The following is a 27310-nucleotide window of genomic DNA, read 5'->3' as shown; positions in this document are numbered from 1 at the left end:
GTGTTTCCGTTTTTCAAGTTTTCCTTTCTGAAAGTCATTTCATCCATTTTCAGTAACTTGACTTCAGTTGTCTTCAAATTGTTGTGTTCATGAACCCTTCTCCTCAGATTTGGCAGAGTTATTTTCACCAGGGTGCAAAAAATTTAGCTAAAACGGCCGGAAGATGGAATTTTGCTTGCTTTATACTGATTTCTCTACCAAAATTAGGAGTACCGTTTTATGTACGGAAAATAATTTGTTCGTCCGTTTGCAACGTTAATCTCAGATCTGGCAGAATGAACCGTGAGAAAACAAATTCTCGTAACACGGAGAAAAAGGGAACTTTTCCTAAAGCTAGGCTAGCTTTTTCTACAGAAAAAAAGCTTAGATATAGAGGCGAAGCGGAGCTTCGCACCACTTGCGATAACATACAAGCATAAAAAAGCTTCAGTCGAAAAATGGAAAACGTTGAAAAAAACCAGTTCTACAAAAAATTAAATTTTCGTATGTCTCGAGAGAAATTAGTTATAGGCTATCATGACTAAACTGAATTAGCAACTGAACAAAACTTACGAAGATGAAATAAAGCCGTCAATCTTTGAGCAGACAGAAGTTGAGAAGAAAAAAATTTGATTTCATTTCGTTTTCAGTTTAAGTCCCACACTTGAGACCAGAAAGAACAACACTTGCACTTTCAACCACCAGAGAAGTTGCCTACAGCACAGAAAAATCAGTGATGTGGCAACTAAGCCGATAATCTTTGAGCAGACACCTGTTGAGCCGAAAAACAAATTGATTTAGAAAAAAAATTTAAAAAGTTTCAAGTCCACCTACCAGAATTTACAAAGAACAACACTTGCACTTGCATTGAAAGTTGGTTACAGTACAAACAAGATTTGTGATGTGGCAACTAAACCGTCAAAATTTCAGCACAATAACTGAAGTTCAACAATTCAACTTATACCGATTTTTTTTTAAATTGCATATATACTGAGAACAAAACAAGGTCCGGCCGAGAGTCGAAACCCAGACCTTAGGGTACAATGCAACAGCGTTAACTCTAGGCCAATTGGGAAGGAACCTGAATGTTGCAAAGTTTCAATCAAAAAGCAATTTGAAAAACAAGAACGTGTAAGAAAAAATTTGTTTACTTGAACAAATTTGTTTACTTGAAAAAGTCTTTTGTTACACTAGCTGTTGCAAGTGTGTTAATAACTCAATTTGCCGAAAAGGAACTTTTGATCTCGAAACGACGCAATTTTAGTTCCACATGTCATTAAAAAGTAAAATTATTAAAAATCAGACAGGGAAAAATGACAAGTTTAAAATAAAATCCATGCTTAACAAAAAATCCAAAAAAACAGTACCAAATAAAATAAGTTTCATTGTCAAAAACGGGAAACCAACCGGAAAAAAACTCGGCCAAAAAGCACGATCCCGAAAAAAAATCAAATTTTTCAAGAAAAATATTTGAAAACAAACTGAGCATGTCTGAAATTTACCATTCCTTTACTTTTGAACATTCTCTACCTAGTTATTTACGGGAAAAGTCTAAAACCCGATGGCAATACCTTGCTTATCGCAAAGGTAGAAAAAAGGGGCAAGGAAGATCCCTCTGTTCTTTTCTTTCGGTTGAACCCTTATTAGCAAATTTACGCCGGAATGTTTAACAGAGAAGGTTTCGCCAAAACTATGGAAAAGTAGTGGACATCATAATAAGGTACTACGCTACGCTTGTTTTTCATAAACGTATTGATATTTAAATTAAAGTTTTTGAAAAAATTTTATATTTGCTGTTTCATTCGTTTTCCAATCACCTAATTCACTTCAATTTCTTCTGTAATTTTTTCGAGTTTTTTGGGGGGAGAGGTAGGGGAATGAGTATATAAACTATCTTTGCTTCTGTTTTTTGTGGTGTCCCACTCTTTAACCCTACGATATTTAACCCCCCTGTGTTTACACCCGCTATATTATAACCCCGTAACATGATAACCCCACAACACTTTAACCCCCTTTCAATGTCGATAATTTGTTTCAAACTAAGTCCTTTTTATACGCACAGGGGTAGTCCAATTAAGTTTACTAATTGAGGCCTGAAAGATTAAACTTAATTCACTTGATGCCTCCAGCATCTCAGATAATTGCATTTAGATTAGTTAGAGAAATAATCCCTCACTAACGCGTTTAAAACAGAGATAACCTACTAGGTGCAAATTGAAGGCAATTAAAGACGTTTGTGAGTTTTATAAAAAATCATACTGCCTATTTCTTTAACCATTGTTATACCACTCAATCAGATCAGATATAATGTTTGAAGCGTCATTCTATTTTACTTTACCTTCGAGAGACAAACAAATGCTAGTGGTATCAGGCCACGAGTATTACCTTAGACGCAAAAACAAGATAACAACAAACTGGAACTGCTCGAAGTACCAAATCCATAAATGCCACGCAACAGCAATTACGGATGGAGAAAACTTTTTTGAAACGAGGGGTCAACATAATCACGATATTTCCACGGGCAAACCTGATGCTCGACTAGTTTTGAAAAAACGCAAGAATCTAAGCGATAATAAAACCCCAACCGTCTGTCGCAACCACCATCCAGTCCATTACAGACGACATTGCCACTCAACTAGCCCTTTTAACCAAAATAAAATTTAGTTCGCACCGCACAACGAGCGCGAAAGCAACTAGAAGAAGTCTTACCAGTCTCCCCAGCAACCAGAAGTTTCGAAATACCCGAACTTTTCAAAAATTTTATAAGATTTGACAGTGGGCAAAAGGACCACGAGAGGATTATTTTATTCGGCGATCCTGAAATGGTACGTGTGCTTGAAACATCCAACTTTTGGTTGGCTGATGGATTTTTCAAAGTCACCCCGAAAATGTTTTATCAACTTTAATCCATACACGTTAGTCTTTCAGGAATAGCCCCCGCTTGCATATATGCGTTCCTGCCAAATAGAACAGAAAAAATTTACCACCGTTTCTTAGAAGCCCTAAAATTACTAGCCCCTGATAGTAGACCTGAGAAAATTTTACTGGATTTTGAGCAGGCCGCTATTCAAGCGTTTCAGAAAAAATTTCCCGTGTCCAAGCTGTCGGGATGTTTTTTCTATCTTTCACAAAGTTTTATGAGAAAAATCGCGAAGCTCGGATTGAAAAAGGATTGCGAAACAAACCACGAGTTCGCTTTGGCTCTCAAAATGTTACCAGCACTGGCTTTTGAAAAAGAAGAAGAAATAGGAAATTCATACGATAAAATAGTGGAGGAAATTCAAATAGTTTGCGATCGCACCTTAAAAGAGTAGGAAAAAATAGCGAAAGTTGACGAGCTTTGCCTTTATTTTGGATCTAACTACATAAAAAGTCTCGTCCCGAATCGGGAAGCCCTATTCCCCACTACATTATGGAATCAAAGGAAAGCGGCATCATCAGGTTTGGCCAGAACAACAAATGCTGTAGAGGGCTGACATTATGGCATACAGTCATACTTCACTGGATCGCATCCCATATGGAAAGTGATCGCAAATTTGCAAAAAGACGCTTCCGTCCAAAAACTTAATTTCTATAATGCCTCGAGTGGGCACCAATTTACAGAAAAGAAAAAATACCGGTGCTCAACGAAAAAGTGCAGAATATTATGCATGTTTACGAAGAAAAAACGGATTTGCATTTCTTTCGTGCTATGGCGAACTTGAGTTAAATATTTGCTTTTTTGTAAATATTTTCAATTTTCACATTTAATCTACATTGCCAAGCAATAAAAAATTTTTCAAGTTTAATTATTTTTCTTGATTTTTCAAAATTGAGCTGGAGTCGATTTGGAACCGACAAAATAATGAATACACACAAGGTTTTGATTTTTCTTTTCCCTCCGCCCAACTCGCTAAGGTTAAGCCATTTGTTGTACCTTATATATACTTGTTATCATATTTACCCGAATTTCAACTTTTTTCGGAAAATTGGAAAATTTTTTGTGCCGCCAGGGATTCGAACCTTTGATCTCTAGATTTTAAGACTAACGCTTTACCCACTATACCTTTGATTGTCATCCGAAATATTGTTCCAAATTTGGCTCTTTGATCTTTAATTACGCCCATGTTTGAGTTTTCAAATCGTATATCAATTCTGTCGGCGCCAAAAGATCAAGGTCAAGAAATTCAAATGGATTTGTGGACTGTTTTGTATGGGACTGTTTCTTAGAACCTTTTTTTTTGATGTTTCGGACTCTTTTGTGTGGGAAGTTTGTATATGCACCAATATCAATCATGTCGGTCGGATTCGTTTTCAAGTTCATACAAAGTCTAGACTATCGGCAAGGTCATTTCTGTTCAAATCTAAAACGCATTTGACAGCGTGCATGTTAACTCATTTTGGTTCGCAAAAATTTTCGCAATTAAAGCTTTGATGTTTACCGACGTTTCACTTTGATTCTAACAATTGATTTTAAAAAGGGGTTAAATTGTAGTGGGGTTATCTAATTTCGGGGTTATATGAGAGGGGGTTAAGAAAAAGGGGTTTACAAAACACGGGGTGATAAGCTTGGGAACCGTTTTTTGTACATTACTTAGTAGTACCTGATTTCTGCAAAAACACGAAAATCAAAGCTAGCAGTTCTACCAAAACATGTCAAAAAATTTATCGAAAACTATACGAAACAAGATTGGACTATACTCCAGATGCCAAATTTCACGAACATAGATTTTAAAAAACTCAACTGTCGAATTTTGGAAAGCCTATTAGAGCAAACTGGGCCAAGTAGGTAATTCTTTCCAATTCCAAGTAGGAAAATGTTTTATCAACTTTACTCCATACACGTTAGTCTTTCAGGAATAGCCCCCGCTTGCATATATGCGTTCCTGCCAAATAGAACAGAAAGAATTTACCACCGTTACTTAGAAGCCCTAAAATTACTAGCCCCTGATAGTAGACCTGAAAAAATTTTACTGGATTTTGAGCAGGCCGCTATTCAAGCGTTTCAGAAAAAATTTCCCGTGTCCAAGCTGTGGGGATGTTTTTTCTATCTTTCACAAAGTTTTATGAGAAAAATCGCGAAGCTCGGATTGAAAAAGGATTGCGAAACAAACCACGAGTTCGCTTTAGCTCTCAAAATGTTACCAGCACTGGCTTTTGAAAAAGAAGAAGAAATAGGAAATTCATACGATAAAATAGTGGAGGAAATTCAAATAGTTTGCGATCGCACCTTAAAAGAGTAGGAAAAAATAGCGAAAGTTGACGAGCTTTGCCTTTATTTAGGATCTAACTACATTAAAAGTCTCGTCCCGAATCGGGAAGCCCTATTCCCCACTACATTGTGGAATCAAAGGAAAGCGGCATCATCAGGTTTGGCCAGAACAACAAATGCTGTAGAGGGCTGGCATTATGGCATACAGTCATACTTCAGTGGATCGCATCCCAGTATATGGAAAGTGATCGCAAATTTGCAAAAAGACGCTTCCGTCTAAAAACTTAATTTCTATAATGCCTCGAGTGGGCACCAATTTACAGAAAAGAAAAAATACCGGGTGCTCAACGAAAAAGTGCAGAATATTATGCATGTTTACGAAGAAAAAACGGATTTGCATTTCTTTCGTGCTATGGCGAACTTGAGTTAAATATTTGCTTTTTGTAAATATTTTCAATTTTCACATTTAATCTACATTGCCAAGCAATAAAATTTTTTTCAAGTTTATTTATTTTCCTTGATTTTTCAAAATTGAGCTGGAGTCGATTTGGAACCGACAAAATAATTAATACACACAAGGTTTTGATTTTTCTTTTCCCTCCGCCCAACTCTCTAAGGTTAAGCCATTTGTTGTACGCTATATATACTTGTTATCATATTTACCCGAATTTCAACTTTTTTCGGAAAATTGGAAAATTTCTTGTGCCGCCAGGGATTCGATTCTTTGATCTCTAGATTTTGAGACTAACGCTTTACCCACTATACCTTTGATTGTCATCTGAATTATTGTTCCAAATTTGGATCTTTGATCTTTAATTACGCCCGTGTTTGAGTTTTCAAAGCGTATATCAATTCTGTCGGCGCCAAAAGATCAAGGTCAAGAAATTCAAATGGATTTGGACTGTTTTGTATGGGACTATTTCTTAGAACCTTTTTTTGATGTTTCGGACTCTTTTGTATGGGACTGTTTGTATATGCACCAATATCAATCATGTCGGTCGGATTCGTTTTCAAGTTCATACAAAGTCTAGACTATCAGCAAGGTCATTTCTGTTCAAATCTAAAACGCATTTAGCAGCGTGCATGTTAACTCATTTTGGTTCGCAAAAACTTTCGCAATTAAAGCTTTGATGTTTACCGACGTTTCACTTTGATTATAACAATTGGTTTTAAAAAGGGTTTAAATTGTAGTGGGGTTATATGAGAGGGGGTTAAGAAAAAGGGGTTTACAAAACACGGGGTGATAAGCTTGGGAACCGGTTTTTGTACATTACATAATAGTACCTGATTTTTGCAAAAACACGAAAATCAAACCTGCTCTTCACTGCGAGGTCGTAAAAAAGCTTCTTCATTCTTTCAACCATAGCTAGCAGTTCTACCAAAACATGTCAAAAAATTTATCGAAAACTATACGAAACAAGATTGGACTATATTCCAGATGCAAAATTTCACGAACAGGGATTTAAAAAAAAAACTCAACTGTCGAATTTTGGAAAGACTATTAGAGCAAACTGGGCCAAGTAGGTAATTTTTTCCTATTCCGCTAACAAAAGTTTTACCAGTAAGTTTTCACATGCGAGGGAGGAATCGAGACCAAATGAAATGTACAAGCCTTGTAGCCGGTGTCCTGTTTCAATTGCTTGATGTCCAATCCCATCTTTTCCATAGCTCGTTCCATAGCCTCTTCTGCCTCCTTTAGTCTCAGTTCCAGTTGTACGAGCTGGTTCCCAGACAGTTTAGTCGAATTCCCATCTCCGCTCCCTGTAAAGAGAGGAAAATTTCACCCCTTTCTTATCTTCTTAGTCCCGGAGAGTAAAGCAGCCATCCAATAAAAAAACCCAAATTGATTCAAAATTTTATTTATATAATTACCTCTGGCCTTGATTCAATAGTCTCGTAGGCTCGAGAATTTCGTCGTCTCGGCAAAAATGAATTTTCACTTATTTGAATCCTAAAACTAAAGAAAACATTCGGAGTCCAAAAATTTCGTCTATAACGCGTTTTTCATACCTATTTAAAACCAACTTCTCTATATTCTTAGTCCATTTTTCAAAAACTATTTCTTTCCATTGATTTTTGAAAAACTAATAATGTAGCATCATACCTGTCGTCTGTTGCTGCTTCTCCTCTGCGATTCGCTTCGCGCACTCCTCCTTAGCCAATAGGAATTGTTTGTAATTCTGTATCTGCTCCATCGAGGGCTGATTGCTCTGGACGATCTTGCCTTTCCCGATCACAGCCGCTCCGCCTCGTTGGTTCACCGTGTTGTTGTTAAATCCCTTGGTGTAAAACTTGTAGAACACATAGAGCACGTAGAGTACAATACCAACTGAGTATATGGGCAGAGCTATTGTCATGATTCCACCCCTGCCTCCTCCGCCACCCCCACTTCCTCCCTGTTTATCAGCCGCTGCCATATCTGCCATCATACCCGGGTGGGGAGCTCCCATGTGAGGTCTACCCCCATGCATTCCTGGGAAGTCTCGCAAACCCTCCATTCCTGGGTGACCACGAGGACCACTGCGATCTCCGCCTGCTCGTTTTCCCCGGGAAGCTTGGGGAGTTTGCTTTTGAGAGTTTGGCGATGAGCTGAAGTAAGGTTTGAAGAAGATTGGGAGAATGACTGCGAAAGCAGCCACTACAACTCCAATCACTAAGTAGTTTTGAGTTGCTAAGTTCATTTCTGTTTAACTGAAATTATATTTCAATCTTAATCAAATTTTATTAAATATTTGTCATACGTCTCTCCATTAATCCAAGTACCTAAGTCTCTATGAAATCTCAACTCAACAGACAGAACTAAATTGATGCAAAATACAGATTCGTTAAATTCTTCAAATTTAATTCCAGCTTGTACAAAATGATAAGGCAAACGATGAAATGATAATTCGGAAACCTTTATTACAATTGAAATGAAAGCTTGGCTAACTTACCAGAAAAACTTGAATGGCAAACAAAGGTACGACAATGAAAATAAATTGTAACCAATTCTAGTTATCTTCTTATCCACGTGGAACAGAAAATTGTAGACAACAGAAGAGCAAATCAAAATTGAGAAGAGTCCTGGTAATGATGTTTAAACATACCGCTGCCTGGGAATCAAATCACCTATTTTATTCGTCATATCGGGCACTTTGTACATATCAATTTGTGTCTTAAAGATAACCAGGGTCGTTAATTGTTAGATGCCTTAAATACCTAATAAAACGGAGATGCCGAAAATCTTATTTCATTTAAATTTATTGGTTAGAATGTTTCAATCAAAACTTGGAAAAAGAGAAAATCTTCGTTAAAAAAACTTCAAGTTCTACAAAGAAAAATTTTCTCAAAGAACAAAAACAAAACTTAAACAATGATAGCATAATGTTCCGAACATATTTCTAAAAAATTACAAAAGTTTTTTCCGGTTTTTTTTTCAAATAAGAGAAATTAAAGCAAATTCGACAATCACAGTAAAATTGGCAAATCTAGCAACGGTTTTGTCGAAAAAATGACAAAAAAAATCACAAACCAAATTCGAAAACCGTTTTAATTTTTTTTTTCAGAAATTATTTTGAATTTTGAAGTTTTTATTCCAAAAAGGGCGCTAAAACATTTCGGGAGAATGATGGCAAAAAAAGGAGAAAAAAATCATGGATTATTTTTCTATATTGGGCCACTTTACTCGCTTGAATTTAAACGAAAAAAAAATCAAATATTTCAAACCAAACAACAATTCGCTAATCAAAAGTGTAAGTTTCTAAACAGAAATGGGTGTCAGGACAAGATATACCACACCAAAAGCTTCCATGACACAAGATACCGTACCGAAAATTCCCCTGTACTAAAATCGCCCATACCACAAAACTCCTTGCCACTTAAAAAGATCCCATGAATTATGAACAAAAGACATTATCAAAGTGTACTCAGAAATAATTACTGAGTCATGATGTCTCAATTAGGTTCACACTATTAACAAACAACGCATATCTAAGGTAACCAAAATCAAATTGAACTCACTTTTTGCATAACCATACTGCCAGCATATGTTTAATTTGGTGTTTATTTCGCATGGAATTAAAATCACTCAATTAAAATATCATACACTTCGCAATCATTATCTCACTTTTTAATTCAATGAATGGTCAAAAATGAGTTGTTTCACATGAACCTCACAAAAAGGACAAACAATAATTATTCATGACAGCCATTAGTTTCAAAACAAGCGCGATACAAGCAGGACGCTCAGCTCGGCAATTAGTTCAGCAAAAGAAGGAGACAGCAAGAACTCAATTAAGCCCGGTAAACAGCACAATCATCGCAGCTAGTTTGCAATTAGTGCAGGGCGACAAGGCAATGCAACTGTCCTTGCCATCCCGGTCGGCGATAACGCGAACTCTAAGCCGAAGCAAGCAAGATGACAGTCATGACAGTCATTCCCACAGATGACAGTCATGTCGAAATTTCGGGTCGTTATAGGCAAATCTGTCTTTTCGACAGCGAAAATAAGATTTGGAACGCCTGTTAATTTTAGGCGATATTGAGAACCTCGAATTAGGCGATATTGAGAACCTCGAATTAGGCGATATTGAGAACCTCGGGATTAAAAATTTTCGAATTGGGCCTAAAGAAGACTTACGCATCAAACAGCTAGCTAGTCTTAGCGTTGAACATGATTCCTGCCCTTAATTTAGTACTGGAGTCAAAAATTGAAACCGTGTTCGAACTTCCTTATAGTTGGGAAAAAATGCAGGATATTTCACAAAACTATCTCAAAAAACAAGACGAGCCCACAGCTTATTTTCAAAAACGTACCTTAAGGAATATGATTGGCAGCAAAAACACTTTTTCGGATTTCTTTATAGAACTATTATCAAGCCCTGATTTATAATGGTTCTATAAATCAGGGCTTGATAATAGCCCGAACTGGGTGTGATCTAGCCCGAACTGGGTGTGATCTAGCCCGAACAGCAATCTAGCCCGAACAACTGGGTGTGATCTAGCCCGAAGAACAAATGCAGTTGAAGGCTGACCTCTAGGTGTAACCGCTTTGTTTCAAGGCAACCACCCTTTATTGTATACGTTTCATGAGAAAATTCAATTGGATTCTTACAATCAAAAAATCAATATCTTGAAAGAATCCAGTTGTACTATCAACTTATCTCGGAAAAAACGTGATATGAATGAAAAAAGTCAACAAGTAACTATTTCACACATATTATCTTATATCCGTTCACTTGCTCACTTAACCTATTAAATTAAGTTTTAATTTCTGCCTTACTTTGTCTTAAAATTAGAATTTTTTGATCAACTTTTTATAGACGTCTCGATGCACACTCCCGGAGAACGCCAAAATGCAAAACTATGCTCGCATTCGAAAATACTGTTTGTAGTAAATTGATCCCAGTGCATTTTCCTTCTTTACAGGACGCTAGGTTGGGAGTAGGGGCATCTCGGCCGTTTTGAGCATTGCGCCTAGCGAAAAATTTGATCAAAAATATGAAACGATATTTCTATGAAAACGAACGGCAGTTGAGTCGCAGTGAGATGATTTCAAGCTTATGAAATATGCGAAAAGTTGTTTTCATTTGTTGGACCGACTTGATTTGTCTGAAAAAAAACTGGCCAATTCGTTGAAGTTGGTTTTGATTATAAGAAAACCTTTTCAAGTTCCTTTGTTGTCAAATCTGTTTTGATGTTTCAGTTTGAAGGCCAAATGATTAATTGAGTCACTCATGTTCGAAATTATTCAACGAAAGTTTTGTCGGTTTTATTTCAATCGACTCTCTGTTTTTGCTTGTATTGATTTACTGCCTTAATTCTCTGTCTCTGTTTTTTTTCTTTGTTATTTTATTATGGTATCTTATGATATGGGCAATTTTGAACGAAGTTTCTTTTGGACTGGTATCTTATCGGCTGGGATCTTCTTGTTTTGGATCTTTTGTCATGTAACCCAGAAATGACCTTGTCAATATTTCCCACTGTTAATGTGATATTTAACAAAAATGAGAAAGCTCAATTAACTTCAAAGCCCCCTAAATAATTAAAGAATTTTAATAAAAATGGCGCAAGATGCTAGATATTTTGCACCGGTACCAGAGATCAGATATAAATTTATACAATATCTTATCACTGTTAAATATTGATATCAATCTCAACCCTAAACCTGATCGCCTCGAGCTTTTTAGAACTGTTGGAAAAACGTAATATTTTTCGGATTTGACAGCCCTAACTAGCATCCCATCACGAGGGCAACTGGCAACGCCAACTATGGTTGTCACTGTTTCGCTCAATTCATGACTGTTCGTGCCACGCGTTCCAATCAACTCATCAATTGCTACTGATATTGCGCGACATTTGTGTGGTTGACTTTTCGCGCAAACCAGTTTTGTTTGAAAAGCTTCGTGACCTCACGCAATGACAATTGGCTTAATTTGTGACAAAATTGTGAAAAAACGTGCTCATAATCATGTCTTTTAGTTCGAAATTGACAAGCTTAGCTTAAAATGAAATAGGATTAGGTATGAAATTTGCTAAAATGAAATAGCATTAGGGGCTTACTAACTTGCAGATTAAAATGATAATAAAAAGCGGTAAAAATTACAAAAAGCGAGTGAAAAGTATTACAAAAGCGAATGAAAATTGTATATAGTTGAATGACTCGGTGTTAAATGAGATGTTGGGCAAGTATAATCGCCTAGACCAACGTCTATTTCTTTTTTTTGTCGCATCTTTTTGGACAAACTAACCTTAATCAATGAATAAAATTAAATTCCTGCCAATTTACAGGCAAGTGGAGAGCGGACTGAAAGCGGAGAAAAGAGATGGTCTGGTGCAAAACATCTGAGTACTTCCACAAAATTGCATGGTATATATTTCGTAAAAGTATATCTAAGACGCGTAAGTTGTAAAGGAAATAGTGTTTTCTAAATGTTTTCAGGTAGCCCAGGAGTTTCAACTGGTATTAAAAAAATTGAAACATTTCCTCACTTCTATGGAAAAGTTAGATGAGCGTCTGAAAAACAAAGCGTCAGATCTGTGACCTGTAAAACAATTTTTAAATATGAAAAAATCCTTTCAAAATTTTTGAGCTATCATTTGCTGAAAACTATCTCTAGGTGAGTCAGATTGGGCAGAAATTGATGTTGTAGAAAACAACAGACTGCCCAAATCATTTGAGCAGGGATAAATAAAAACTTTGGGTTCCTTTCCACTTTGTCCCCGTATTTCTGTTTAAGAAAATTCTCATAATTGTTTAATGTGTTTTCATAATCAAACACGTTAAGTTACGATATAGATCATACGATATTACTCGTATCAAGGAGATGACCTGCTTTGACAGCCTTTTTATCGTCTATTCAACAAATTATGTTTTCAAAACACTAGCGACATGTCATAAACAAAGTTCAAATCAGCGAGAAGCTGATATTTCGTTCAAAATATCCACTTGTTATAAAAATGGCATTCGATTTGATCAGGTCATTTCAAACACATCTAATCTCAATACTGAATTTTGTGAAACTATTCAAAACACCATAAAAAGGAAGATTATGCGAGGCAAACTCTTGAAACATAATTATCTGCATCTTTACACATGTTAGATAAAGCCATCTATAATGCTAAAAATTACCTGAGCATTCGTGAAATTTCATACTTTGGAAAGAAAGCTAAAAAATTAAGCACAATAAATTCGATTCCCAAGAAAATTCTGCTGGACTCCTCAGCTTATGTTATTAGTAAATAAAGATCTAGTTAATCATTTTGACCGGTAAGAGCAAAGGCTACGTCAATGCTTTGGATGCTAAAGCTTAGGCGTTCGAATAAGGCCATGGACTCAACTTTGTGGCAAATTGAAAATCTTCGTTTGCCGATTTTGGATAGTGTCCGTTTTTGCAGAGAAACTTTCAGCTTGTGCAAAAGAGAATGAAAATGTTACATAAAAAATCCAACATTTAATATCAATAGCGCTAAGTTAAATCAAAACAAAAGAAAACGTACGGTTTTTAGTTTTTTTTTCAATTACATCTAGACCTTATTATATCACGCGAGATCTCTTGTACTCTCAACATTTTTTATACCTTAGCCTCTCTCTATTCGTATTCATGAGCATTAATTAAGAAACGAAGTCGAAGCTAACATTCGAAAAAATAGCAAGCAGCGCGTAAAATCACACAATAGAAGCTCCACCTCGCGAATTTAAGCAAGAAAAAGGCTAAAAGTATCCCAAAACGGCAAAAAGAACATTTAAGAATCATGTCTTTTATAAACTCATCTTCAAAATAAAGCAAGTACTAAAATATTGCCAAAATACACTTAGAAAAAAGCAAAAAAAAACGAGGAAACTAAAAAAATGATCTTTTTCAAAATATTTTTCAATTTCGTATTTCACAGAAAAAAATATCAGAAATCTCTTTGAAATAGAAGAATTGTTTATGATCTCATTTTTTCATTTAAAATTATCCTATCCACTTAGATAAAGCAAGAAAAACGAGGAAACTAAAAAAAATGATCTTTTTCAAAATATTTTTCAAATTCGAATTTCACGAAAAAAAATATCAGAAATCTCTTTGAAATAGAAGAAATGTTCATGGTCTAAATTTTTCCTTTAAAATTCAATCCTGGAGTGATTGGTAGATTTTCGTTCCGCAAAACTGAAGTCAAACTTGGTAACTCAAAAAAAATATATACATATGGCCTTAACGCTCCGCTCATTGAACTTCAAGAAAGAAACAAGAAAAATTATGATTTAGATAAAAATAACCCGATTAGAGATAACTGGATCATTTGATAAATTTTTTAGTCCGCTGGGAAATCAGCAAATTAAAATCCACTTTCGAAACCAGATGCCGATTACATTTTTCGTGACCTTTACACGTTTGCTGTTCGATAGTGGAGTTTGTCTTTCTTTTAACATAGGAAATGAAATAAACCTAAAAATCAATCGACAACCCTGGAAAAATCAAATTTGAGATGGTACAAACTTTGTCGATAGAGCTCAGGGGTCGATATCTTTGATTAGGTTTAAAAACAAGAATCAAAAATTATTACACACCCAAGATTTATTGTTACGCCCAAGATCCTTGCAATTCTTCAAAATATTTGCAAAGAACAAGAATACCGGCTTGAAGCACGAACGAGTGTCGATATCTATTAAAAATAGGTAAAACGAGCGCCGAAAAAAGCCAGTTTTTGGTTTAACTTCCGATTAAGTACCCATAATGTCATTTTCTCATGAAGCCCTCGAAAACAAAAAGAAAATCTTTTAGTGCCGTGAGATATTGTGGGGCCAGAAATCCAAAAGAAGGTTCAACAAATAATTCAAACTTGCACTTTAAAATTCTAGATTGTCCCGTCGTTCAACTAATTGAAACCTGGCGTTCAAATGGTAAAAACACATTGAAATACAAATCTACCTAACCTAATTAAATTATTTACATAAATATCTGCCAATTTTCCGTTTGATCACAATATATAGTGAATTTTAATGATACGAATAAGATTAATAGCAAATACAAGCAATTTCTCCAGTAATACAGTTGTATTTTCCAATTTCGGTAGGCAATAAGATGAAGAAACAAGCAATTTCATTATTGCACTTGAATTGCATATTGCACGTTGGGTTTTTAAAACATCCAAAACTTTCGTCCAAACTAATTCATTCTTTCTTATCGGTAAAGTCAGTCATAATATTAGTATATGCTCCCCAGTAGAGCAAATTCAATATGAGAAAAGTGGATGGGAAAATGATCCTTGAGTAATTGTCAATCCTCAACACATCAAATCTTTGCCAGCAAGATAGAGGAGTCACAGCATTCTCATCACTTTTCGGCTTTGACTCGTACGAGTCGTGCTGGCTTGCATTCCCGAAGGAAACTGTCCTGGTTGGCGTCGCTGACGCTGCTAAATTTCCTCCGAGGCTTGAAATAGGGGTTCGACTTCTAGGCTTAGACACTATCCCTCCAGAAACTGAATTGCCAGAATGATTCAGGTTGTAAAATGGAACTTGGCTGTCAGCCGCACTATTTTGATGTTGCATTAGCAATGGTTGATGCTGTTGCAGCTGCGCTGATAGATAAGATGCTGCCCCGTCGCTGTGTTGGTTAGAATATATTGGTCGCAAGTTCGCATCTCTCGCTGGACTTGATTGATTATGCGAGAGATTCAAAGTGTTGTTGTTATTGTTGTTTGTTTGAGCCAGTCCATCGACTTCTTTGAGAATTTTGAGTCGATTTTGCTCCGCCTCCTATAAAAAATACTAAGGTGACTAAAAATTATACTTTTCACAATTTTATGGAAAAAAGATAGCAAAACACAACAACGATCGCCGTTGTAGCACAGAATATTCTGACCATAGTCAAGTTTTCTGTTCAAATTAGTTTCGTTTCTGTTTCTGCGTGGTGTAATAAAAGATCTAAGCGAAAAATTAGAATTTAGGCATATTCGAAAGTCATAGTGAATAAGGTTAACTGGATAACAGTTTTTGTAGAAAAATGGCAAGAAAAGGAAAACATAGCCAACAGACAGTTGGAAAAGAGTCAATCAACGCAATTAAACAAAAAAATACTGATTGTTTTTTGAAATATCAACTTTCGAATTTCAAAAAAATAGATGCCTTTAAAGCTCTATGAATTTCTAGAACAATTTTTGATAGCACTTTTTTGATAAAATTAACCCAATGTGAAAATCTTGGATCGACTGGTAAAATTTTTATTTCGCTGGGAACTAACTTCGGAAAAATAAAAACCACTTTCTAAACTAGAACACGATCACGTTTTTTGTGAGCTTTACACTTTTGCTATTCGATAGTGTAGTTTGCCTTTCTTTTGCACAAGAAGAAAGTCAAAGTTTTGCTTCCAAAACACTAGCAAGAACACGACAAAAAAGCAGTTCTGTGAGGCACAATAAAAGTGCAATAAGAAATAAGCCTCAAATTAGTTTTTAAAAAAATGGCTACGTCCAAGATTCGAACCTGCGACCTAGAGATTTAGAGTCTCACACTCTAACCACTCAGCCACGGACGCTTAATATGAACCAAACACAACCTATAAGTAAAGCAGAGAAAAAATGCTATGCAATTTCCAATGCTACACTGAATTTTCCAAATAAGTGAACACTTTTAATGAAAACTTTTATTTGCGAGTTAGGTTATAAATAAAGAAGGTTCGTAAAAACACTCTAACCTGATCGCAAGTGTAATCAAAGAAAATGAACTGAACATAAAAAAAGTCATCAAAAGTCAGACCGCGAAAAAGTAAATTTGAGCCTGAACAAAGTTCATGACTTATCCTAGCAAAAAACAAAAAAAAACCATTGCGACCTATATAAGAGTCTAAGCTAGGTTAATCGACTTTTAATAAATCAAAAGTTTTAGCGCGAAACAAAAAAATTTGGCCTGAACAAATTTTATATTTTCCTGAAAAAAAAAACAAAAAAAATCATCAGGACCTATTTAAGAGTCTTCACTAAATTGTGTTATCAGCTTTATACTTCAAAGTTCTGTGGTTCTGAGCCAACCGGGACCGTTTGTAAGGTTCGATGAACGTAGTTCAGACTCTTATATAGACCGCGATGATTTTTTTCGTATTTTTTTTCAGAAAAGTCATAAAATTTGTTCAGGCACAAATTTACTTTTTTTTACGGTTTGACTTCTGATTTCTTTTAAACTTCAGTTCATTTCCTTTGTTAAAAGGAAGGCAAACAACAGCAAAACTTTAAAGATCACGAAAAACATGATTGACTTCTGATTTCAAAAATAGATATTTTTTTGAGATTTCCAGCGAAATGAAAACTTTACTTATTGATCAAATTCTCAATCGTTTACGGGGAAAAGTCTAGTACCCGGTTGCAACACCCTTGCTTATCGCAAGAGAATAAAATACACTTAAAAACTTAATCAAACAAAAACCATTTTATCGTAAACAAATTTCGACGCAAAGCTGAAATTAACTAACTAAGACACAAAATTACGAAAAAACACCCAACGCATTTAAAAGATCCCAACAATCTCAAATCAGCGTTCAAACATTTGCATTTCTTTTGATTCGAGATTTTTATTTTTAAAAAACAGGGTCTTGAAGCTCTGATATCTTTCAAGCGATTTACTTGACTGTCTTTAGCTGCTTTCTCTGCTTCTTTTCTTTTTGCGTGCGCCTTCTGTTTACCCTTATCCAGGTAACACACCGCCGAAAACTCAATAAGAGCTCCAAACACATAGAAGAAACACATGCCAAAGTAAACGTCTAGAGCTTTAATATTGGACACTTTCGGCAACTGACTATTCACAGTTCCCATCAACGTTATCATCGTTAGCACAGTGGTGATGGCGAGGGAGGCCCTGGCGGGGATCGATCTCGGGTCCACCCAAAAGCTGACCCACGACAGATTGACAATGAGAGTTGCAGGTACGTAGCTCTGCAGCACGAAGTATAGAAGTGTGCGTTTGAACTTGAAGGTCACTATTAGGTCGCTGAAGTTTCCTTAAACATAGCCAAAAGATGGTCAGAAAAGTGAAGAAATGAAACCGGAAAACTTTTTATCATAAATTTTTCAACATTCAAATTTTGAAGAAAATATAGAGCTCTTTGAATTTGTAGCATTGTTTAAGATTGCCACTTTTTTACTTTAAGTTATGCCATTTAGAAAAAACTAAATCAAAAGGTCAATTATTAATTCCGCTGGGAATTCACTAAGTAAACACCATTTTTGAAACTAGAGGGAGGTCATTCAAGTTGTTCGTGCCTTTACTCTTTAGCTGTTCGAAAATGGAGTTTGCCTTACTTTTAACAACGGAAATGAACAGAACTTAAAGAAATGAGCGAGAATTTCCGAAAATTGAAATCATCACGACCTGTATAAGTGACATCCTTTCGTTCTTTTTAACTTATTTAAACAAACACCAATTACGTCAGATGGTAGCAGGGTTGTGTTAATATAAACTCTCCTGTTATTTACACTTTTAAAACCACTGTTATGTGACGTTATTTAACAAGACCTGTTGATTACTACTATTACAAAATGACACATTTCAGCTAAGCAGTATTGGAGAGAGCGTTTTCTACTATCGCATTCGTCCTCTCGAATCTGAAAAACCGGCTTGACTCGGAAAAACTTGGAAAACTGGCTTTTTGTCTTCATGAACTAAAATCTGATTGAATATAATTCATTGTGTGGTAAACAGCTCGAAAATTTCATCTTTTTAACGCTATTAGCAGATAATAACGTTTCTAACGTTAATAACGTCATTTACTAGGAAGGAGTGATATTAATGCAACTCTGGATGGTAGCTTCAGTTTGATTTCGATTTAAAAATTACTATTTCTGTTAATTTGCATTGAAAATATAGGCAACAATCAATTCCAAAAGGTCAATGAATTCACTAAAACCGAAAAAAAACATATTTTTAAAATTCCGTTGGAAAATCTCAAATTTAAACTCCGTTTTTGAAACTAGTAGTCAATTATATTTAGTGCTATTTGCAAGATTGGCTTTGATGAGTGCAATTTGATTCAGATACACTCAAAAAAAATCGATTCAACATTTTTAATGCAACAAAGAGCAGCTTTTTTTGTGGTTCTGAATTTCTACTCTTGAAAACGCCTATTCTCTCCCCTGCTCCCCACTTCAACTCGAATTCATTCGCTGACAACCCGACCTAATCCGATTTCAAGTTCACAGTGAAGACGTAGAACTTCAACATGAGCCGCTTGTCAACGTGAAAAACTGATAAAATATCGCCATTTGGAATAAGGAAAAATATGCAAATAACGCTGAGGTCAGATTAAGAAAATCCGCCAGATTACAGGCATCTCCAGATCGATAAGGCAAAGCCCCCCTCCCATTTATAACCCGCGTTCACTTCCCAAGTAAAAAAAGCTTATCATACAACTCCATACATTGAGTCAATGAAAAAGATGCCTATCATACCATTTCCTCAAAAAACACAAGAGAAACTAAATAAAAAAAACAGCAAAAAGTTGGAAGCCGAAATTTTAGAAAGAAAACTAAATTGTCTTTTTAATCGCAAAAAAGCTTCTATGCTCAAAGAAACATTCCACGAGCCTTTTTAGTCGTAAATCGAACAGGAGAAAAAAAATTAAAAGTTTTTCCTGTCGAAAAAAACTTGTTTGAAATTTTAATCGAATTTCGAGGGAGTAAAGCGATCGTGTAACGTTTGCTGTTTCACAAATGCAGCTTAGAGTGCTAATACGATGCAACTTTTTTCCTACATACTTTTGGCTGCACTTTTGAATCATGAGCTACTTTTAGTGGCACTTTTGAATCAGAAGGCTGTATTGACAATATATTACCATCTGGTGTGACATTTGCTTTGTATTGAGTTAACACTGTTGATTTTTTAAAATTCCATGATTGACGCCAAAAAAGCGTATTGTTCCATACAACAGTACCAAAAAAAATCCTTTAAAAAATTTCACATTATAATTTGCGAAACTTTGTACATAAATTAGCTTTATACTTTCCAATTCATTCATTACATGCTAGGGTAAAGTGATTACTTTATACCATTCCAAATTATTAAAAACCAAATTTGTGTTCTTGTACATTTAAAGCTCCTGAATCTGTTACCGCATTCTCATTTGCAATTGAGAAAATGCAGCTTCACCTCTGTGTCTAAAAATTGCTCATATAGACTAAGAGAACTTGATATTAGTAAACAAAAAATTTCGAACGCTTCAATTCAATTGCAACAAAGGCCAAAAAAACTGGGAAAAAATTACCTGCATCAATAAAAACTTCACAAAGACCTGTCGGAGTGCTAGAAAGAAGCCAAAAAACTTCAATTGTCTCGACACCAGGCCTGCCAACTTTTATAAAACGAAATATGAACTTGGGACCAAACCTTGAAAGACGAATTTTATATGAACCTAAAAGAACATTTTCTAACTTTCAGAAAAACATGGTCAATTAAATCATTTATTTCTTGACAAATACTGAGTCAATGGCAACTGCAGACTGTTGATCCAAAGTGACCACAGAAACAGTTCGTTGGTTATGGAGCAGTTCCTTCTTCTTTTCAAAAGCTTCTTTAGCCTCGTCAATGCTAGAATCAACTTCGTTCAGCTGGTTCTTGAGAGCTAAATGAGTCATTCGCTTGAAAACATGCAGTTCATCTCGCAAATCTTCAGCATTCCCTCTTTTCCGTGATTTTTCTACTTTCGACTCCGTTGATTTCTTATATTCAGTAGCTGCTTGTCGAACTGTGTCACATAACTCAGCTGGAAAATTGAGCGCCTTTTCGAAATCGTCGCGGCTAAAGACTTCCTGAATGATACGCACACTGTCATATGTTTCTGGCAAAAAACAGTTCTGGTGTTCTCTCAGCGTACTTCATGCGCGAGAACTCTGATTCTGTGTTCATGTTATGTGGGCAAACTAGCAACTCACATAAAGATCCCAAAGACTACAACTGTTGCAACAGTGATTTCTCGAAGCACTCTCGCAAAGATAAGTTTCCATTCATACACAGCTTAGCAGCAGCAAACTCATCTAGGACATCCACACTCACTAGGCCGAAAAAATTAGCCAATCGGTCAATTTTGGTAGGAGATTCAATCTCCGAAAGCTGCATGAAAACAATATGACAATTCTTAGTCAGAGGGCTGACAAGGAAACGTTGAAACCTTTTGAGCAAAACTTGTAACTGCAAAGCAATTTGTTTGTTCCATGATTCAATCATTGACTATTCTACATGCTTTTCAAGCGAATACAGAGCCGACTGAACTATAAGACCATTTGAACAGAAAAGTTTTTTGTTCACAGGCGAGAATACCATGGGCACAACAACTCCCCTACTGTTTTTCTTAAGATCGGTAGCATACTTCTTAGGGTTTATATCCAAAGACAACCCGATACGTTGTAGTAATTGACTGGCCACTGTCAAAATCAAGGACAGTTGATCATGCACAGTCAAACTAGGGCCTTGCAAAGCTTTTGTCAGATTATGAATAGGTTTAACATGAAGAACTGTCTGATCCAAATGGACCAAAGTTTTTGAACTTCAGATTATTTTTCAGATGCTGCTCTTCAGACATAATTACCAACTTTTCAACAATTTTGAACGTATCATTTTTCAAAATAGTACGAGCGTATGGGGCTTTTCGTGAACTGCCACATATGTTGCTTTCGTCTTTCCAAACTTAATATTAGCGTGGCTCGAATCTGGAAACATTTGTTTGTACTTCCCGCGAGCACTAGATGCCGAATCACTGGAAGCGAAAGACTGGCCTGGCCGCTCACTACAATATCAAGAACATGAATAATAAGTGCTCTTAATCGCTGGCAATCAGTCTGAGAGGATGTTGCTGTCCTAATGTCGGGAGTTGCAGCGCGCGCAGTTACCGCTTTCTTGTGGAGCTGAGTCTCTTCATGTTGCTTTAGATCGAATCGCCGATGTGAAATCCGAAAAATGCAAGTATCCAATTTGCATCGGACTTGGTCCTGGTTCTCTGCTTTGGCCCAAGAAAACCTCTCGAGTAGAGCTGATGACACAGTACGTTTTCCCATTCTCTGAAAAAATCAACTTTCGAAAAAAAATGAAGGTATAAAATAACCTATATAAATTAGAAGCATTATGTATAACTCATTAAAAACAATTAAAAACTTGAAATATGAATTCTGGCTCAAATATGAACCATATGAACTAGTTCATATAAAATGAACTAGTTCATATAAAATGAACTAGTTGGCAGGCCTTCTCGACAGTTGCAAAAAAACAGGTCTCGACTTGAATCAACTGGCTTTTGTCGACTCAATCAGTTGGGTCACCTCTTAGCCAGATGCACTGGATCATTGATTGAATTTGGATTTATAATTACCATACGTTATCGAAGCCAGAAATACCTGAGGAAAAACCCTTCAAACCGGAACAAATCAATAAAAAATTAAGTATTTTTTACCCTCAGAACAGACAGGTGCATTGAAAAACTTTTTTCCGTTCTCAGAAATTGCAATAAGAGGCCACTTGTTTGATAGCAGCTACGCCGAAACCCCAATAAAACAATTAACATAAAGAGTTGAAATTTTACCATTAAAAAATTAGATTACGCCGGATATTTAAAAAGCCAACATGCTCAAAATATGTCTGTAGCAACAAAAAAGCCCACTAGATGAATGAATCCAGGCTATGAGTCCCGTGAACAAAAAATTTTTTGGAAAAAAACTAGGGTAAAGCAGAACTGTCGCAAACGACAAAAGGCACCTCTTAAAAATGTAATAAAAAATGAGAAGTAAGCCCAAATGATGTGTCGAATTCGTAACTGACCTCAAGATTTGGAGTATCATTCTCTACATAGCTAGAGATGCTTAAAAATTACCAACGCAACAGATCGTGATTCAAGTGTCTTTGACCTTTGGGTTGTGAGAGGCTCCCGATCAGTGAAAGGCTCCAAACACACTCACAAACACATTTGATTTGTGAAGAGTTAACCCAGTTGATTATTTTTTAAAATTCCATGATTGACGCTGAAAAAAAACATAGTGTTCCATTCAACAGTATTAAAATATTCCTTTAAAAAACATTTCACACTATATTTTGCGAAACTTTAAATTTGATTTGGCTTTATACTTCCGAACTATTGCCTGCAAAGTTGGTGTCATCGCTTAAGATCATTCCATTCCAAATTACTGAAAGCAAAAATTGTGTTTTTGTGCACTTTAAAGCTCCTGAATCTGTTGCCGCTTTCTCGCTTGTGTTTGAGAAAATGCAGCTTTGTGTCACGGCAACGTGAAAAAAAGTGCCTGAACCTTCATAAAGAGTCGGGCCACAGGAACTAAGCCGACAAAAATCAGTAATTGTAAAAGAATCCAAAAAACCAAAAAAATCTAGTTTCGGGTCTTGTCCGGATTCAAACCACAGGCTTTTGTCGTCTCGATTGTGTCACGTCTAAGCCAGATGCACCGGATGTTTGACTGAATTTGAATTTATAATTACCACACGTTAACAAGGCCAAAAATACCTGAGCAAAAATCCTTCAGTCCGAAACAAATCTTCAAAAAGTTTCAGTACTTCTACCCTCAGAACAGACACATGCATTCAAAAACATTTTTCCATTCTCAGGACACGCAAAAAGAGACCACTTATTTGATTTCAAATAAGCTGAAACCCATTGAGAGGACAAAAAAAACGAAATTTTAACAGAACGTGTTGAAAAAACTTGAACCAAAAAAAAAATTGGATTACGCCGGATATTTAAAAAGCCAACATGCTCAAATTATGTCTGTTGCAACAAAAAAGCCCAGTAGATGAATGAATCCAGGTGATGAGTCCTGTGAACAAAGTTATTCATGGGAAAAGGCAAGGGTAAAAAATACCTATCGCAAACGACAAAACGCAGCACTTAAAATTATAATCAATAAAGTAGAAATAAGCCCAAATGATGTGTCGGATTCAAAACTGACCTCGCGATTTGGATTGTACCAGTACTCAGAAATGCAACTAAGAAACTAGCGCAAAAAGATAATACTAGACTGAATAATTCATCTGACCTTAGAACGAAAAAATATTGCTACAACTAGCAATAGAAGACGGGAATTTCTGCAAATTCCAGTCCACGAATGAATTCAAGTAGGTTATGAAAAGTGGTCCGTGCATTAAACCTTGCTAGGTAAATGTTAGCCACTTACCCATTCCAATCAAAAGATGAAAAAGTATTTCAGGCAAAAGGTATTACAAACGCTTTTGAAGAAATATACCAATGAAACCTCAATATAACATTCTCTTTTCTCATTTTCTTACACTTAGCCTCGTTGGCTCAAAAAAAAACCTTATCCCCTGCACTTTTAAGCTCCATCGAAAAAGTGAAGCTTTCAAAACCATCTAGTCAATCAATCGAGAGGATATTGGCCGGTTAATTCTAAATTACAAACAATTTGAGTCACTATCTTCAAATAACACCCCAAAAAATGAAAGAACTCAAACATTCAACCACTCCTTAAAACCAAGCAGAGATATCAAACTCTTGGAAACTTGCCGCCCGGTGTTTATTTCAATGAATTTCTGCAGAATTTAATTCACACAACCCGAATCGAGCGTGTCTCAAAACAGACCATAAACATGCCTTCCACCCAATGCACTCAACATCTACGGCATAGCCAATCCTCGAGTTTTTTAAACCTGAGACGTTTTAACCAACGATGGCCACCAAGAGTTTGTCCAAACCTAAACTAGTCGAAAAGGACTGTTATCATTTTCTACTGAATGACACCAGCAACTCGGATCCCTGGAGCTAATATTTACAACCCGTTTGCTCCAGCGAAAGTCGGGTAAAGTTTTCGCATTTCGCCACAAAAATTTTAAAAAAAACGGTCAAAAACTATTCCGAGGGGCATACCTTTGTGTAAAAAAAATGGTAGTAGCAATTAAAGACCTGTAAATCCTGAGACGTTTTAACCAACGATGGCCGACAAGAGTTTGTCCAAATCTAAACTAGTCGAAAAGGACTGTTATCATTTTCTACTGAATGACACCAGCAACTCGGATCCCTGGAGCTAATATTTACAACCCGTTTGCTCCAGCGAAAGTCGGGTAAAGTTTTCGCATTTCGCAATTAAAGACTACTAGGGACCTAGCTTAAGCTGTAGGTATGTGTTGGATATTTTTTGAAATTGTTATACTGATGCGGTAAGAATTGTGTGATTTAAAAAATTGGACTGTCCAAAACCTTCTCTAGTTTTTCTCTACTGAAATAAGAAAATTTATGAGATATCGGATCGGATATTTCCCAAGTGCATAACATTTCTCATACAAAAAATCAAAAAATCGCCACTTTTTTTGCAAAAAAAAATATTGCAAGCGCTTCTTTCGATTGAACTTTTTATCTGAAGTTCAAAAAGTTTCTGAAAAACGGTCTTTCAAAAACTTATTTCCGAAATCCATAACTTTCTTCTGTGACCGCTAAGTAGAGAATATCCCCAAATCCCGGGTTCTCAAATGATCACTTAACTTAAGAAATGGTACGGTAGTTTAATTGGCACGGAACTTGGCACTGCGAATGGGCACGAAATTTGATTAAGTAGTTCTCCAGAAACGTCAAAAAATTTCAAAGAACTATCGATAAATCAAAATTTTGACTTTTACAAGGGCTATAACATTTTGTGTCAAAAAAAACTGGGCGCAGTTGCATAAGCAAAGGAGGTTCCCACGACCTGTTCTTTGAATTGACTCAGATATAGGAGCGTAGTTTTCGAGATAAATCAAAAATTAAAAAAAACGGTCAAAAACTATTCCGAGGGGCATACCTTTGTGTAAAAAAAATGGTATTAGCCTCTTGGGCATGGGAGCTTTTCAGAGCCATTCTTATTCAGTAAAACTAAAGTCTCAGATTTGGGAGGGTTGTTTTTTAGGAAACAAAAAATCAATAACATGGATCAAATATCCCTCCATATAAGACTTTTTTGAAGGCTGTAGATAGAGGGGTTAAGTAAAAAGAGAGTAAGATAGTATGCAGGTAAACCTAAAACCAGGTAGTCTTTCCATTGATACGCTTTTTTCAAAATCACAAAAATCGTTGGCAAACTTTGGCAAAAAGTGAAAAAAAAAAATTCGAAGCTCCTCAAAAAAGCAACCCATCCCATACATTTTCATTTTAACTGTTTATCACAAAAGAATTCTACTGAAATATGCCAAGCGATACATTTAAATGTTAAATACAAAAGCAGGTTCTCAATTGCATAAATACTAGAAAACAAGGTCCGACCGAGATTGGAACCCCGGACCTTACGGTGCTAAGGCTACGGCGTTACCTCTAGTCTAAATATGAAAGAATCTGGAAGTTGTTAAGAATCAGTAAGTAACAAAGATGAAAACTTGTCAGAAATTAGTTTATGGGGAAAAAGTCTATTACAAGATTACCAGACACTTGCTTTCGCAAGTGTAATAAGCTATTGTGCTGAGAAAAAAATCAATTGTTTGTCTTCAATGTTGCCATTTTATCGGTTTGAGTCTAATTTTTGAATACTAATGTTGTCGATTATTTCTAGGTCACCAATTTTCTACGGGTTTGTATAGATCTTTCATCACGCCACGCACAAATTAAAAACTTTTATTAGAAAAATTTTCATATGAATGGCCGTAACATATTATGCTATTTAGATAGAAACCGGCTATATGTCAATTTGTTTTTCTTGAAGCGTTTTCCATAGAATGAATTAAAATTTTCTATCTAAGAAAATCGAGTTACATATTGTTTCGTTATTTTAGCAAATTCTTTTTCCAAATTAAAGATTTGAGTCTCATTTTGCTTGTCTTGATATTTTTGCTGCATCATAAATGCCGAGAAGCCCTGCTTTGCCTGAGGAAAAAATTCTGCAAATTTGTCTTAGCCTGAGAAATGAATCGCGCAACCTTGCTTTGCCTGAGAAATGAATCGCTCAAAATTGCGATATCTTTTTTGGGTCGAACAAATTCGCGCCAGTTTTCATGAGTTGCTCAAAGTCACAACATACCCGTTTTGAGTAGCAATGCTTGCAAAATACCTGTTTTAAATCGTGATGGCCGCAACTTACCCATTTTGGGTCGCAATGCTCGCAACATAATTCCCCGACCTCTGCCAGGGTTGAAAAAAAACTTGCATCGTATTATCACACTAATCTGCGCTTGTGTAATACAAACGTTACTCGATCGCTTTACTCGCTCGAACTTACGATTAAAAGGGCTTTAATATAACACAGACGCGAAGTTGCACTTCACATACACTAACAAAAATGTGAAAGATAACGTTACTGGGAAAAACTGAATGAGTAAAAATTTGAGTCTACAAAACTTCCTAAGTGACGCACGCCAATTATGACGAGTCAATTTGAAAAAAAAAACATATTTACCAATTAACATGCCTTAATTTATAGAGTGGACGCATTTTAGATAGTATACGAAAAAGTTCGAACCCTATTATTTTGTTCTGGTCTCCTTCGTTGCCTCTAAACTTACAGGTGCATGATACCTCGAAGCTTAAGTGCTATTTGTAGTATGATAGTCTGTGTTAATATTCTAAGCATTGCCCGTACTTAATAGCTGGTTTTGGATCAAAATGAACACATTTTGTCGCAATAATATTTGCGACTTAGGTTCGAAAAAAGTGTCATACTATAACACAAGCTTTCCTTGTATAAAAATCAGTAAAAAATTCGGATGATTATTTATAGTACTGA

General features: G+C 35.9%; 2 protein-coding genes across 3 annotated transcripts in view; both read right to left on the bottom strand.

Annotated features, from left to right (window-relative positions):
- Positions 1–7923, bottom strand: part of LOC134844431 (resistance to inhibitors of cholinesterase protein 3-like) — a 46866-nt gene extending 38943 nt beyond the window's left edge. Inside the window, exons 1-2 of the mRNA XM_063861112.1 lie at positions 7275–7923; positions 6783–6931 (exon numbers count right to left, since the gene is read on the bottom strand). Coding sequence (XP_063717182.1) covers positions 6783–6931; positions 7275–7851 — 726 coding nt within the window. The 5' untranslated portion in view covers positions 7852–7923. The remainder of the gene's footprint in view (positions 1–6782; positions 6932–7274) is intronic.
- Positions 7924–14545: 6622 nt separating this feature from the next.
- Positions 14546–27310, bottom strand: part of LOC134844445 (glycine receptor subunit alphaZ1-like) — a 48882-nt gene continuing 36117 nt past the window's right edge. For both annotated transcript variants that reach the window (XM_063861139.1, XM_063861148.1), the window contains exons 6-7: positions 17252–17625; positions 14546–15392 (exon numbers count right to left, since the gene is read on the bottom strand). In XM_063861139.1, coding sequence (XP_063717209.1) covers positions 14805–15392; positions 17252–17625 — 962 coding nt within the window. In that variant the 3' untranslated portion in view covers positions 14546–14804. The remainder of the gene's footprint in view (positions 15393–17251; positions 17626–27310) is intronic.

Source organism: Symsagittifera roscoffensis, chromosome 1 (genome assembly GCF_963678635.1).
Source record: "Symsagittifera roscoffensis chromosome 1, txSymRosc1.1, whole genome shotgun sequence".
In the NCBI taxonomy this organism is placed as follows: Eukaryota; Metazoa; Xenacoelomorpha; order Acoela; family Convolutidae; genus Symsagittifera; species Symsagittifera roscoffensis.
This window is presented reverse-complemented; position numbering and strand designations above follow the sequence as displayed.